At 44.4% G+C, this 15,598-nt stretch overlaps 1 protein-coding gene across 1 annotated transcript; it reads left to right on the top strand.

Moving 5' to 3' along the window:
• The first annotated feature begins 4,380 nt into the window (after positions 1–4,380).
• LOC127608021 (myosin heavy chain, fast skeletal muscle-like) lies at positions 4,381–14,673 on the top strand. The gene is made up of 40 exons (XM_052076839.1): positions 4,381–4,437; positions 4,674–4,886; positions 4,984–5,127; positions 5,210–5,366; positions 5,642–5,669; positions 5,758–5,869; positions 5,966–6,058; positions 6,177–6,240; positions 6,329–6,427; positions 6,508–6,611; positions 6,848–6,986; positions 7,071–7,189; positions 7,274–7,423; positions 7,523–7,693; positions 7,766–8,072; positions 8,207–8,271; positions 8,355–8,442; positions 8,526–8,643; positions 8,720–8,843; positions 8,927–9,063; positions 9,161–9,416; positions 9,495–9,737; positions 9,814–9,990; positions 10,072–10,217; positions 10,396–10,486; positions 10,580–10,969; positions 11,087–11,213; positions 11,300–11,418; positions 11,513–11,709; positions 11,784–11,967; positions 12,038–12,203; positions 12,486–12,610; positions 12,719–13,027; positions 13,136–13,339; positions 13,437–13,562; positions 13,637–13,807; positions 13,890–13,994; positions 14,104–14,199; positions 14,288–14,419; positions 14,529–14,673. The coding sequence occupies exons 2-40, from the start codon at positions 4,686–4,688 to the stop codon at positions 14,547–14,549; spliced, it is 5,805 nt and encodes a 1,934-aa protein (XP_051932799.1). The 5' UTR covers positions 4,381–4,437; positions 4,674–4,685; the 3' UTR covers positions 14,550–14,673.
• The last annotated feature ends 925 nt before the right edge of the window (positions 14,674–15,598 follow it).

Raw genomic sequence — 15,598 nt, forward strand, 5'->3', positions numbered from 1 at the left:
AAATTAGTGATGTTTTCTTTGTGTCCTCGTGTCGATCGGCACAAGATGGGCATCGGCTTCTGCAGTTCGTCGGGGAAGATGCAAGATGTAAAACGAGGTAAATTGCAGTTGTTTGTCATCGGTGATGGATAACAATGTGCAGTTTTGATTGATAAGGTTAAAGAGTGAATTCTGTGAGCAATATCTTGACTGCTGTCAGGTGCAGTTTGTAGAGATGCTTAGCTTTTTTTTTAAATCGATAAAAAATGCTAAAGAATCAAGAATTCAAGCAATATTTCTTGATTAACGCTTACTGGCAATGAAGAAAGTGATGTGAAGTGAAATGAAATGAAAGAGTTAGCTGTGTGTGTTTTTTTTACGTGATTTTGTGGTAAGTATTTTTACTTTACCAGTAATTACAGAGACAATATTCGAAAGAATGACATTTTTATCTGCAGAAGAACGGACGCTGTGAGACAGTTAAACAGTTAAACATCGCAGGACAGTTAAATGTTGTAGCCTTCTTTCTTTAATAATGTTACAATCATAAAAAGCTACAGAGCAGAACCACACACACAAGAGAATAAAATCATTTGACAGTTGTTTTTGTCGAACAGTCCATGCGTGGTTTTCAACTTTACTAGGAGGTTGTAATTATTTGATTAGGCTGCTATATCTGATGCCCCCATTTGTCACAGTGGACATCTTTGCCAGAGCGCACGCTGTGTGCGCATCCCACAGGGCATCTGCAGAGTTCACTGTGAACTTTACAAGGGCTGCTGCCTGCAGTGGGGAAGCACAGAGGAACATAGAGAAGGAGTGGAAAGAACAATCTCGTTTGAATTTGAGTGTCTTGAAAAAAATGAAAGAAAGCAACAGATTCCCAACTTTGAGTGATTGAAAGCGACTCTAATAGTATCTAGAATAATTAAATCCTTTCAGGGACAGGGGTTACTACAGTGTACGGCTTACCGTGTTATAAGGTTAAAGGGTGCATGAAAGCGTTAATTTTATATATATATATAGTATTTTAATATCTCTTCTCTTTAGAGGAATAATGAATTGTATTTACCTTGGAAAAAGTATTCATAGTACACAACGTCCTCTAAAAATAGACACCCTGACCCCACAGGGACACCTGGTACTTTCTGTAGTTTAGGTGTCACGACAGTGGTACCTTGAGATACGGGTTTAAATTGTTAAATGACCACAAATCATCTTTCCCCATTGAAATTAATTGAAATGCCATTCATCCGGGACCCCACCCAGTAATTTCTTTTTTTAAAATATCGAAAAACAGCATTTTATAATATTATACTTAAAACTGTGCTCAAATAGAGGGGCAGGATGCCCCCCTTTTTTTGCCATCCAAGAATATAGTCTAATTTTACATTCACTAAAGTAAGTGGCAAGGTGCTATCATTTTTTTATTGATCTATCCTTTCAAGCAAATTGATGCACTTAACAGAAAATAATTCAGAAGCACTGACTTTAACAACATAAAGTAATAACAAAACCAAAAAGACTGTCCAGAAATGTGCCGTTTTTTGCAGCTTTTTTTTTGTTGTTGTTGCTTCACTTCAAAAGCTGTTCCTTGTGGTGTGCGCGCCTCGGCCATCTGGGTGTGGTCTAATACAGAAACACATTTACTGTACACGGAGCATTTCTCAGCTGCCACCTGCAATACCATTCATCATTTTATGCTCAGGATAAATAATATATGCCTGTGAGCATTGTTATATTAGCTGTCTACATGTGTTGCTCCATTGTTCAAATCGCCGTCTCTTAAGTGTGAAATACCGCAGCATTGACGCTATTTTAGGCCAACGATTGAATTTCCCATTAACGTGTTAGCATTAAGCCATCGCTCATATTCAAAGTCAAGGCAAAGAAACAGCTTATGTCTTGATAAATTTGCATATATGCGGATATAGAATGCATGTAAATTTTGAATTCTGATTGAAATTTATAGTTGTGATTATTTGTTTCAGATATTGCAGGATTGACTGCAGCCTTTGCTAAGAACAAAACACAAAATGGAAATATACCATCCAACAGTCCTCAAAATATTATCGGGTTTGCTCTGTAAAAATCTCCTTCCAGTAGCAAGTGTGAGCGCCTAACACAGCGTCACACCAAGTGTTAACGTGCTATGCTATGGCGCCACAGCATTTTGATAACAAGCTGGTAACATTAGAAGTGTGTTTGCACTTCTGCCATTTGACGCCCCGCTCCCGCCTTTATAAAGACGCCACTCACCCGCCACTAAAAGTCTTACTCTAACAGGACCCTGAGACCGATCGTCGGTGATTGACAGCAAACCAAGCCGTTTGCTAGTGTGATCATTATGAGGTGTTTGATTCTCCGGGGTGAAAGTCAATTGGCTGACCTGCTTGATCAAACTGTCATGAGGGGCAATCTGTGTTCTGTTAAACAAGCCGGTCGCACTATGAGGCCAGTTGTCAGCTAAATCAAGCAGCAGCCTTCAAAGTATCAAGTAAGAGCACACCCTTCCTCACCCCTTAAGCTCCCGTCTTTTCACATTCTAATCCTAAGAGAGCCGCCAGAAGATGTGCATCTCAGCCAGAGTCCATATCTAGCAACGCACTTGTATAAATCAAGAATCAATGAAATCAGATGAATAATTAGCCCAAAACGTGGATTGTCTGGTTTATTTATTCTTTTTTTTTTTTTAATAAATATTGAAAAGTTTCTCACTGATTGCCCAAATTCATTAAAAAAGGGGGGGGGGGGCAACTGAATGACCAAAAAAAAAAGACTTGACAAAAAGGGACCGCCAAACATATGAGTTGACATTCATACTTACAGCACAGGCGAGTCATACAAACTCAGAAGTGCACGTCCCAAAATAACTCGCTGTGTTAAAAATTCAAGACAAAATGGATGGACAGTCATGGTCAGACTGGAATGTTTCTCGCCACACACCTTGGTTGGTTCTCCTCAACGCAGTTGTTGCTCCTTGACAAATAAAGAAACTGTAAGGCGAAGATCAAAAGGTCATAAAAACACAATAAGCCTCTTGGGTATGCGGCTTTGGCTTGAGCATCAACACAGGCCCGATGCTATATTTGAGTTTTGCCCTAATAAGACGCAAGATTTCCGAGCGGGTGTCGTGTGACACATATTTACTGAAGGCAGAAGCTCAGTATATCTTCAGGGTAACCCCTTTAGAATTTCTTCTTGTTTTTCACTGCTGTAAGCCGATCCCTTTTCCAATGGCAGCGGACCCCAGTGCGTCCCCACACCGTATTCAATGGTGCTGGCTGAGTGTGCCACTTCTCGGCTTAGTTAGACCATCTTCGACCCCGTCGCCTTTACCTCGGGCATGTGGAAATAAATAAATTGATGCTGACAAAATCGAACCTAAAACGCTCGTCTGCAAGAAAGCGCAACTGGAATGCGTCACTAAGCGACGTACATTTAGGGATGGTCTGTGACTGCCCTGCCTGTCCCTTAAGAGGAAGAAACGAGAATAGCAGCTGGCACTGTCATGAGAATGAATCCCTTGGCAACCCCCACTCTGCCCCCACCCCTTTTTTCAAAGCTCAATGGCACAGATTCATTATTTTTTTTTTTTTTACAATTTCTGAAACAGTATATGGGTGATAGTTTATAGCTCCTCCGAAGCATACCAAGAGACCACTGCTGGCCAGAGAGCATTAGACAGAGCGATCAGTCACACCTTTGGCTTGTCTGCACCTGCTCAGTTAACCTTAAGCAGAATCTACACACACTCCATATTTGTATAGTTGAGTTGCAGACACAGCAGTTTTCACCGAGAATGTTTTAGAATTAACGCCATTTACATGCGTTGCATCCCCCCCCCCCCCCCAAAATGAACAATATGATACTTGAAAAAAACGCCCCCTCTTAACAGGACACAAGTGCAACCCATTCTTGAGAAAGCTATACAATGAACGACAGAGTATATTACATCATTTATATATTGCAACTAGTTTAAATTCAAATTCTGACACGGGATACAACAAGGACGATATATAAATATTTCGTACGGCAGCAAGAGGTAAGAAGGACTCCTCAAGTCACATGTCAAGCAACATGACCAAATAGAGCACGGTGCATGTGTTGGCATCGTGTCCAACAGTATAAAAGGCAGCGTAAGAATCCATTCATGACGGACGTCCATCGAAGGTAGGTTGCTCCAAATGCTAAGCTACAGTTATTATCTTACGGGAATTACCAACTTCCTGTTGCCATTTGTCTCCAGTAAATAATTCTGTTAAGTGGGGGAAGAATAAAATATGAGTTTAAGATAAAAGATTTGGGAATAAATGATTGTTTCCTTCAAAAAAAATCTTTGGACTGAGTATTATGAAAGGCTTTGTGAGCCTCATTTGACTTGTATTTTTTTTTTTTTTTGGACAGTGTGCTCTGAAGCCTCCCAGAATTTCTTCATACGTGGTGGTGTCCTCAAAGGTAAATTAGCGACACATTAGGAGTATAAATTAGCATAATAATCTGCATACGTGTACTATGGGCATAATCCTACCATGGTTTTCAAGGAAATTTTTACTAGATCGATGACTGTTATGTTAACGAATTCAAGATTCCTGCTGTGTTCCTTGAATAACAAAATTCATTGTCAAACATCTGACCTAACTCACTACTTTGTTGACCAAAATGATTGATTATTTTTGTCTAATTCCTTGCAGTAAAAGGTCATCATGAGCGACCCGGAGATGGAATGCTTCGGCAAGGCGGCCGCCTTCCTCCGCAAGCCAGAACGTGAGCGAATTGAAGCTCAAAATATGCCTTTTGACGCCAAAACGGCCTACTTTGTGGCCGAACCCACCGAGATGTATGTGAAGGGCAAATTGGTGAAAAAGGAGGGAGGCAAAGCCACGGTAGAAATCAAGGGTGGAAAGGTAAACAGACGGTTGACTAAAAATAAATAAATAAATATTTGTATAGTCTTCATATCATTCATTCATGTTTTTTTTTTCTTTTCTTGTTCTGTGACAGAGTCTGACCGTCAAAGATGATGACATCTTCCCCATGAATCCGCCCAAGTTTGACAAGATTGAGGACATGGCCATGATGACCCACCTCAGCGAGCCTTCTGTGCTGTATAACCTCAAAGAGCGCTACGCAGCATGGATGATCTACGTATGTGCCGTTCCAAAAGAGACAATGGATCCAAATTGTTGATCGACGTTCATCATTGTTGAACTTGTTCCTTTTTTTTTAGACCTATTCTGGGTTGTTCTGCGTCACCGTCAACCCCTACAAATGGCTCCCAGTGTACGACGCAATGGTTGTGGAAGGATACAGAGGCAAAAAGAGGATTGAGGCTCCACCCCACATCTTCTCCATCTCAGACAACGCCTATCAGTTCATGCTCCAAGGTACAGTACTTTGAAAAAAGAAAAAAAAACTTCTTTTGGATGGATTAGTGAGCATACAATGTTTACTTGTTGGCCCCGCCTCTTTGTTACATTTGCCCATGCCTGGCGCGGTTAACTTAATAACACTGAACACAGTCGATGCGTCTTTACAACACTGCACTTCACAGTAATAGAAGGAGACTGTTTGTCAAAACACACACACAAAAAAAAACTTAACTTTGACTTGAAGAGGCCATCACAGGAGCGAGACAAACTTTTTTTTTATATCTTTACAGATAAGGAAAACCAGTCCATCCTGATTACGTAAGTGTCATTTTATATGCGTGGCAGCGACGTGTTCTACCCTTGACCCTTTTTAATGAAATGCCTTTGAATCCGTTTTGTAACCCAGTGGAGAATCCGGTGCAGGAAAGACTGTGAACACCAAACGTGTCATCCAGTACTTTGCGACAATCGCAGTGGCTGGAGGGAAGAAGCAAGAGCAAGTTTCTGGCAAAATGCAGGTGAAGACTGATGAATCCATTTCCACTGAAACGTGACACTCAAAAGCAGTCACTGGGTTTTTTGTGGGTGACCGCCAACTGTCGTTTGTTCTCTAGGGCTCACTTGAAGATCAAATCATTGCGGCTAACCCCTTGCTGGAAGCCTACGGTAATGCCAAGACCGTGAGGAATGACAATTCATCGCGATTTGTAAGTTTTTTTTTCTTTTCTTTTTTGAATATGCATTTAATACAAAAAAGAAATCGCTAAATCACAATATCACTGATCATATCTGATTTAATGAAAATGCCAATTGGTCTCTGCGTAGGGTAAATTCATCAGGATTCATTTTGGACACACCGGCAAGCTGGCTTCAGCCGATATTGAGACATGTAAGCGACATGATTGAAAACTCCCTCTGCACTGTCAACTTCACGTGCTGTTGCGAATAACTTTCCTTTTCGACCTAAATCTATACAGACCTGCTGGAGAAGTCTCGTGTGACTTTCCAGCTGTCTGCTGAGAGGAGCTACCACATCTTCTATCAACTCATGACTGGCCACAAACCCGATCTTTTGGGTGCGGATTAGTGGATAATATATCTACTTTGCTGCCGTTGGGTCTATTCCTGCACACATTAACATGCGCGCGTCTTACAGAGTCACTCCTGATCACCACAAATCCATATGACTACCCAATGGTCAGTCAAGGTGAAATCACCGTCAAGAGTATTAATGACGTTGAAGAATTCATCGCAACTGATGTAAGAGTCACTCTTCATGCATTTGTTTGGGTGTTTGTGTGGTTCATGAATGGGACAATCGACAATTTCACTCACTCCGGAGTACCAAAGAGTAATTCGATGTCCGAGTCACTGTGTAAGATTGCGTTCCAATTGATAGATGTTACGTTATGTTGTGGGTGAGCTTGAATGTAAATGGCCCTTAGATCCAAATTTGTCAAGCGCTTGTATCCAAATCGTATGCGATTTCTTTCCAGACTGCCATTGACATCTTGGGATTCAGCGGAGATGAAAAGGCAGCAATGTTCAAGCTCACCGGCGCTGTCATGCACCACGGCAACATGAAGTTCAAGCAGAAGCAAAGGGAGGAGCAGGCTGAGCCTGACGGCACAGAGGGTAAGAACTATAGGACCGCCCATTGCAAAAGCAAACCGTTTCTTTCAATATACATTTTAAAAAATTATTGCTCTTCACTTTCAGTGGCAGATAAAATCGCCTACCTCATGGGTCTGAACTCTGCTGACTTGCTCAAAGCTCTGTGCTTTCCCAGAGTGAAGGTCGGGAATGAATATGTGACAAAGGGCCAGACTGTGCCACAGGTATAAGGGCAAAACAAAACAAAATTTTACATTACCCATTCCAATGACAACTTCACATGTATACTCTTTCCCTTCTCATTTAAGGTTCACAATTCAGTCGCAGCCCTGAGCAAATCAGTCTATGAGAAAATGTTCTTGTGGATGGTGGTCAGAATCAATGAGATGCTGGACACCAAGCAGGCCAGAAGCTTCTTCATTGGTGTCTTGGACATTGCTGGATTTGAAATCTTTGATGTAAGTTCACACCAGATAAGCGCAGACTGCTCTCACAACTCCACTAGCAGGAAAACAAAAAACAAAACCCTAAACATTTTCTTTGCATCTCCTTTTTAGTTCAACAGCTTGGAGCAGCTTTGCATCAACTTCACCAATGAAAAACTGCAACAGTTTTTCAACCACCACATGTTCGTCCTGGAACAAGAGGAGTACAAGAAAGAAGGAATCGAGTGGGAGTTCATTGACTTCGGCATGGACTTGGCTGCCTGTATTGAGCTCATTGAGAAGGTAGACAAGAAAAACGTCTTCACTTTGAAATAAATAGCTTGATATAACAGCCATCGACCAATGTCATTGCAGCCGATGGGCATCTTCTCCATCCTTGAAGAGGAGTGCATGTTCCCCAAGGCTTCAGACATAACCTTCAAGAACAAACTGTTCGACCAGCATATTGGCAAAAGTGCCCCCTTCCAGAAGCCAAAGCCAGCCAAAGGCAAAGCCGAGGCCCACTTCGCCCTTGTTCACTACGCCGGCACTGTCGACTACAACGTCAACGGCTGGCTGGACAAGAATAAGGACCCCCTGAATGACTCTGTCGTTCAGCTCTACCAGAAGTCTTCTGTGAAGCTTTTGGCTCACCTCTATGCCATGCACGGCGGAGCTGAAGGTAAAGTCCCATGTCATCAAACTGTCCTTGTTGTGTTTCTGCTTTCTTTTTTTACAATGCACTGGTAGACTTGCATGGATTTTGAGAATGGGCGTCATAAAAACTTATGTCATGACATGTTCCCATTCCTGCAGACGCCGGTCCCAAAAAGGGCAAGAAGAAGGGTGGTTCTTTCCAGACTGTGTCAGCTCTTTTCAGAGTTAGTGTTACACCCCCACACCCCAAAAAACGAAATACTACGTCTTCCACTATTTGTACATGACGACTTGTTTCACATTTCAGGAGAATTTGGGCAAGCTGATGACCAACTTAAGAAGCACCCATCCTCATTTCGTGCGTTGTTTGATTCCAAATGAAAGCAAGACTCCAGGTACAGGATCTCTAACATGGCGATCACATCTCGGACGACCGTCCGATCACAAATATTCAACTGAACTGAATTAATTTTCCAAGGTTTGATGGAGAACCAGCTGGTCATCCATCAGCTGAGATGTAATGGTGTGCTGGAGGGTATCAGAATTTGCAGAAAGGGATTCCCCAGCAGAATCCTATATGGTGACTTTAAGCAGAGGTAACAATCCATATCAGAAAGCATTCGCGGGACTTCATCCATTTCCAGAAATAACCATCGTCATCCCTTGACTCAGATACAAAGTGTTGAATGCCAGTGTGATTCCCGACGGACAATTCATCGACAACAAAAAAGCGTCAGAGAAACTCTTGAGCTCCATTGATGTTGACCAGACTCAGTACAAATTTGGACACACGAAGGTAATTTGTGGATCTGGGCTAAAGGTGAACCTCTCAACACAGCGCCCCAACACCTCCTTGACTGCGTGGCCACTGTCTTTCAGGTGTTCTTCAAAGCCGGCCTGCTGGGTACACTTGAGGAGATGCGAGATGAAAAACTTGCCATCCTGGTGACCATGACGCAGGCTCTCTGCAGAGGTTACGTCATGAGGAAGGAGTTTGTGAAGATGATGCAGAGGAGGTACAAGACGAATCGATTATTGGTGGCATCGACAAGTCAATGGCTTTATTCCCGAGCTTAATTCAACCACTGATTTGTGTTTTCTCGCTGTTCTCAGAGAGGCCATCTACTCCATCCAGTACAACATCCGCTCATTCACCAACGTCAAACATTGGCCGTGGATGAAGCTCTACTTCAAGATTAAGCCGATGCTGAAGAGTGCGGAAGCTGAAAAGGAGATGGCCCAAATGAAAGAGGACTTTGAAAAAACCAAAGAGGACCTCTCCAAGGCTTTGGCCAAGAAGAAGGAACTGGAGGAGAAGATGGTTTCCCTCCTGCAGGAGAAGAACGACTTGCAGCTCCAGATTCAGGCTGTATGTGAACCAGGAGGAGATGCGTTCATAGAGGATAGAAACGATTATCGTTTACATTTGATTTCATTGTGACTCCAGGACAGCGAAACCCTTGCTGATGCGGAGGAAAGGTGCGAGGGGCTCATCAAAGCTAAAATCCAGCTTGAGGCGAAGGTCAAAGAGGCTTCCGAGAGGCTGGAGGATGAGGAGGAGGTGAACGCTGAACTCACAGCCAAGAAGAGGAAGCTGGAGGACGAGTGCTCCGAGTTGAAGAAAGACATCGATGACCTGGAGCTTACCCTGGCTAAAGTTGAGAAGGAGAAACACGCCACCGAGAACAAGGTTTGCTCTTTGCAATCTTCTGCCCTTGACAATTCATTACAGGACAGGGAATTCATTTCAACATGAAATTGTCCAGGTCAAAAACCTGACTGAGGAGATGGCCACTCTGGATGAGTCCATTGCCAAGTTGAGCAAAGAGAAGAAAGCCCTCCAAGAGGCCCATCAGCAGACCCTGGATGACCTTCAGGCAGAGGAAGACAAAGTCAACACTCTGACAAAGGCCAAGACCAAGCTGGAGCAGCAAGTGGATGATGTGAGTCATGACAGATTTACTCCAAATAAAACATCAACTATTTACGACAGTGACAATAATCACAATAATCTTCCAAAACAGCTCGAAGGATCCCTGGAGCAAGAAAAGAAGCTCCGCATGGATCTCGAGCGATCCAAGAGGAAGCTGGAAGGAGATCTGAAGCTGGCCCACGAGACCATCATGGATCTGGAAAATGAGAAGCAGCAGGCTGATGAGAAAATCAAGAAGTAAGGGAAATAGGTCACATCCCACTGGCGACTAAACTTTCATTTTCGATGATTTTGCAAAATGCCATAATTGTGATGATGACAATCCTCTTTCAATCTACAGTTGCCGATGTGCTTTCCCTAAATCCGGATTAAGAAAAACAATGAACTGATGACATTGCATTTGTTATTTAAATAGGAAGGACTTTGAATCAAGCCAGCTTCTGAGCAAGATTGAGGACGAACAAGCCCTCAGTGTTCAGCATCAAAAGAAGATCAAAGAGCTTCAGGTTGGTGAATGGAATGCGAAACTCACCGTTGCGGTGGCAAACGTCCCCTGACTTCAGTGCACCGCTTTATCATTTTCTGACTGCGAATAACAGGCCCGTATTGAGGAGCTGGAGGAGGAGATTGAAGCCGAGCGGGCTGCTCGCGCCAAGGTGGAGAAGCAGAGGTCTGATCTCTCAAGGGAACTCGAGGAGATCAGCGAGCGACTGGAAGAGGCCGGCGGAGCCACCTCGGTCCAGATTGAGATGAACAAGAAGCGCGAGGCCGAGTTCCAGAGGCTGCGCCGCGACCTGGAAGAGTCCACCCTGCAGCACGAGGCCACCGCCGCGGCTCTGCGCAAGAAGCAGGCCGACAGCGTGGCCGAGCTCGGGGAGCAGATCGATAACCTTCAGCGGGTCAAACAGAAGCTGGAGAAGGAGAAGAGCGAATACAAGATGGAGATCGACGACCTCAGCAGCAACATGGAGGCCATCTCCAAATCAAAGGTTAACCGCCAACGTTGAGTTCACGGCAGCCCGCTCAACATCCAACATACGCACCCATGATTTTAATTTGTCAGTGACTCCTCAGTTTATCATGTTTCCTGTCAAATCTCATTTCAGATTAATCTGGAGAAAATATGCCGTTCACTCGAGGATCAACTGAGCGAGCTCAAGTCCAAAAATGACGAACACGTGAGACAGCTCAATGATGTTGGTTTGCATAGGGCAAGACTGCAAACGGAACATGGTGAGAGGCAACTCCCGTTCTATTCGTCCACGCAAATTTTGGCTTCAAGGATATCGGGCAGATGAAAAACTATGTTTTCCTCCTAGGTGAAATCAGTCGGCAGCTGGAGGAGAAAGAGGCCCTCGTCTCTCAGCTGACAAGGAGCAAGCAGGCTAGCATCCAGCAGATTGAAGAGCTCAAGAGGCACGTTGAAGAGGAAGTGAAAGTATGGGATCGTTTTGATCAAAGCCTTTCTGCTCCACTTTACTCGAGTCACACTGCACTTTCTGACATTGATGAAAACGTCTTCGTTTCAAAAGTCCAAGAACGCCCTGGCCCACGCCGTCCAGTCCTCCCGTCACGACTGCGACCTGCTCCGAGAACAGTATGAGGAGGAACTGGAGGCTAAGGCAGAGCTCCAGAGAGCTTTGTCCAAGGCCAACAGTGAGGTGGCTCAGTGGAGAACCAAATATGAGACGGACGCTATTCAGCGCACTGAAGAGCTGGAGGAGGCCAAGTACGTCACGACAACCGCACCGTCGCCGGTCAACGCTTCATTCTGGCGATATTTTCATGAAACGCTTTCAACAGGAAAAAGCTTGCCCAGCGTCTCCAGGACGCGGAGGAGTCCATCGAGGCAGTGAACGCCAAATGTGCCTCTCTTGAGAAGACCAAACAGAGACTTAATTGTGAAGTGGAAGATCTGATGATCGACGTGGAGAGAGCCAACGCTCTGGCTGCCGCCCTCGATAAGAAGCAGAGGAACTTTGACAAGGTCTGTTTCGATTATGATTGATGCCCGTCCAAACAAATGATTAATAAACGTGACTTCTGAACCTTTTTAGGTTCTTGCCGAGTGGAAGCAGAAATATGAGGAGAGCCAGGCCGAACTGGAGGGAGCTCAGAAGGAGGCCCGCTCTCTCAGCACTGAAATGTTCAAGATGAAGAATTCATATGAAGAAACTCTGGACCATCTGGAGACCCTCAAGAGGGAGAACAAAAATCTGCAACGTGAGCCAGAATCTTCTCCTGACATTATTAGAATACTTTTTTTCCAGTATTTTCTCATCTTGCTTTACTGGACACGCCACTCTTTTTTTCTTACAAAGCTGCTAAGATTAAAAGAGGGTGCGCCCCCTCCCATGAACACGCCCCAGCAATATAAGTACTAATCGTAATTAATCATTTTAGTACGATCACTACGAGGTGCAGACATTTTAACAGGAATCTCAGCAAATAGAATTAAATATATATGTTTTTAAATGTCTGGTGTTATCATGCTTTATTTTCCAGAGGAGATCTCAGACCTCACAGAACAAATCGGCCAGAGTGGAAAAATCATTCACGAACTTGAGAAAAGCAAAAAGCTCGTGGAGACAGAGAAGTGTGAACTGCAGGCCTCTCTTGAAGAGGCAGAGGTATGGTTCAGCGAAATCAAAAGATGTATATCCCCCCCCCCAAAAAAAATAAAAATAAAAAACAGGAACAACATCAAAAACTCGTTTTGTTTGATTGTTTTCGTCAAGGCAACACTCGAGCACGAGGAGTCCAAGATTCTTCGCATTCAGCTCGAACTGACCCAAGTTAAGGGCGAGGTCGACAGAAAACTTGCGGAGAAGGATGAGGAGATGGAGCAGATCAAGAGGAACAGCCAGCGCGTGATCGAGTCCATGCAGACCGCTTTGGATGCCGAAATCAGGAGCAGGAACGATGCCCTGAGACTCAAGAAGAAGATGGAGGGAGACCTGAATGAGATGGAGATTCAGCTCAGCCACGCCAACCGCCAGGCAGCTGAAGCCCAGAAACAGCTGAGGAATGTCCAGGGACAACTCAAGGTCTGTAGATCCTTTTTTTTTTTTTAAATTCATGGTTAACAATGGAAGTGTTCGTGTTGCACCATGAGTGAACCAGTTTTGTTTTGTTTTTTGCCAACATTCATTCAGGATGCTCAACTGCACCTTGATGAGGCATTAAGAGGTCAGGAAGAAATGAGAGAGCAGGTCGCCATGGTGGAGCGCAGGAACAACCTGATGGTGTCTGAGATCGAGGAGCTGCGTGTTGCTTTGGAGCAGACGGACAGAAGCCGCAAAGTGGCTGAAGCTGAGCTGGTTGATGCCAGTGAGCGTGTGACACTCCTGCACTCTCAGGTAAATATGTCATAAATACAAGCCAACGTTGAAACCGTGCTGGACAGGATAAAATAACCGGATACCGACTCTTACGCAATTCCAACTCTACATTCAGAACACCAGCCTGATCAACACCAAGAAGAAGCTGGAAGCCGAACTTGTCCAAATCCAGGGCGAAGTGGAGGACGCTGTGCAGGAATCAAGAAATGCCGATGAAAAGGCCAAGAAGGCCATCACGGACGTGAGTTTTAATGCATTCCGTCATTCGCCTCAGTGTAAAAGCCGATGTTGAGCTCATGGTTGGTTGTGTTGTAGGCTGCCATGATGGCAGAGGAGCTGAAGAAGGAGCAGGACACCAGCTCTCATTTGGAGAGGATGAAGAAGAACCTGGAGGTGACGGTCAAAGACCTGCAGCACCGCCTGGATGAGGCCGAAAGCCTGGCCCTGAAAGGTGGCAAGAAGCAGATCCAGAAACTGGAAGCTCGGGTAGGTTGCCCCCGAAAAACAAAACGTTTTTTTGTCCCATCGCGAGAGATCGGTGGCTTGACTGAACCCCTTTCGCCGAAAGGTTCGTGAATTGGAGAGCGAGGTCGATGCTGAGCAAAGGCGCGGTGCTGAGGCTATCAAGGGTGTGCGCAAATATGAGAGAAGAGTTAAAGAGCTGACCTATCAGGTTGGTCGAAACATCATCTTCTGATGCAAATGTCACTCGCGTGACCGAGAGAGATCACGCTGAGTTGCTGAAGGGGCGGTTTGAAAATGAGTACTGTCGATTACAATAGACTGAGGAGGACAAGAAGAATGTGCACAGACTCCAGGATCTGGTGGACAAGCTGCAGCTGAAGGTTAAGGTCTACAAGAGGCAGTCAGAGGATGCTGTAAGTATCCCGGATGGATGATTCTCTTCTCCTCTTCTCCGATGGATGATCTTGCAACGTTATAACCCAACTTTGGCCTCTGGTTCAGGAGGAGCAGGCCAACTCTCACTTGACCAGGTACAGGAAGGTTCAGTATGAGATGGAGGAGGCTCAGGAGAGAGCCGACATTGCTGAGTCTCAGGTCAACAAGCTGAGGGCAAAAAGCCGTGAAATTGTTAAGGTAATAACAAATGGCCTTGTCAAAGTCAAACTCCCTAACCCGAGTCCATCTCAAAATCAGTCTGCTTTCTTATCCCCCCCTCCCCTCCTCCACACCACTATCATTGCAGATCAAGGATGCTGAAGAGTGAGCAGAGAATCAACGTGGTGCAGCAAGAGTTATCATATAATATGATTTTCTTGTTGCCAATTCATGGTGCCATCACATGATGAACATGTTGTGACTCTGTCAATAAAGATATCTTGCAGCAGACACTCAGTGTCGTGCTCGTTTTTATGCTTACCTACACAAGTTCAAGTAATGAGAAGAATCAAACGCCGCAACTTCAGATAGACAAATATTTGTCCATTTTATTCTTTTTTTCTCGCAAATTGTTTTTTGTGGCGTAAAAAGACAACGTGCGCGGTGCCACGAAGGTACTGCGTGAAGCAATAACAGGGATAACAAAAAACAAAACAAAACATAGGATTCCTGTTTACATGAAAACTCAAATTTTTTACACCAAAAATAATTGCATTTGTCCATGGCAAATTGTGTGACAGTCAAATAACTAAATATGTTTATTTGATATGAGAGTGGGCGGCCCGGTAGTCCAGTGGTTAGCACATCGGCTTCACAGTGCAGAGGTACCGGGTTCGATTACAGCTCCGGCCTCCCTGTGTGGAGTTTGCATGTTCTCCCCGGGCCTGCGTGGGTTTTCTCCGGGTGCGCCGGTTTCCTCCCACATTCCAAAAACGTGTGGCAGGCTGATTGAACACTCTAAATTGTCCCTAGGTGTGAGTGTGAGTGCGAATGGTTGTTCGTTTCTGTGTCCCCCGCCTACTGCCCAAAGACGGCTGGGATAGGCTCCAGCACCCTCTGCGACCCTAGTGAGGATCAAGCGGCTCGGAAGATGAATGAATGAATGAATGATATGAGAGTGCACCAGATGTCAATTCTAAATGAAAAATCGTGACAGAGGTATGTTTATGGGCGGTAGTAGAGATTAGTATTTATTAGGTGATCATAATTTAACAAAGATATTCTGGTAAAACAGTATTCCCCACCTACACGTGATTCCAAACTATCCTTTGGTATTTGCTGAAATTTTACGCTCTTTCTGAGAGTGCCCTAAATCTCCCACAAGATGGCGACAAAACCTTCTCTAATAGAAAAATAATGCTTTTGGGGCCAAAGCTA

This window comes from Hippocampus zosterae, chromosome 9 (assembly GCF_025434085.1).
Source record: "Hippocampus zosterae strain Florida chromosome 9, ASM2543408v3, whole genome shotgun sequence".
NCBI classification, from domain to species: domain Eukaryota; kingdom Metazoa; phylum Chordata; class Actinopteri; order Syngnathiformes; family Syngnathidae; genus Hippocampus; species Hippocampus zosterae.

Bases quoted from the DNA above. Each gene is read 5' to 3' on its own strand.
- LOC127608021 (XM_052076839.1), top strand. From the start codon at position 4,686: ATGAGCGACCCGGAGATGGAATGCTTCGGCAAGGCGGCCGCCTTCCTC. The intron at 6,059-6,176 runs GTAAGTTTTTTT...GTCTCTGCGTAG, and splicing joins ATGACAATTCATCGCGATTT to GGTAAATTCATCAGGATTCA. The intron at 14,420-14,528 runs GTAATAACAAAT...CTATCATTGCAG, and splicing joins AAAGCCGTGAAATTGTTAAG to ATCAAGGATGCTGAAGAGTG.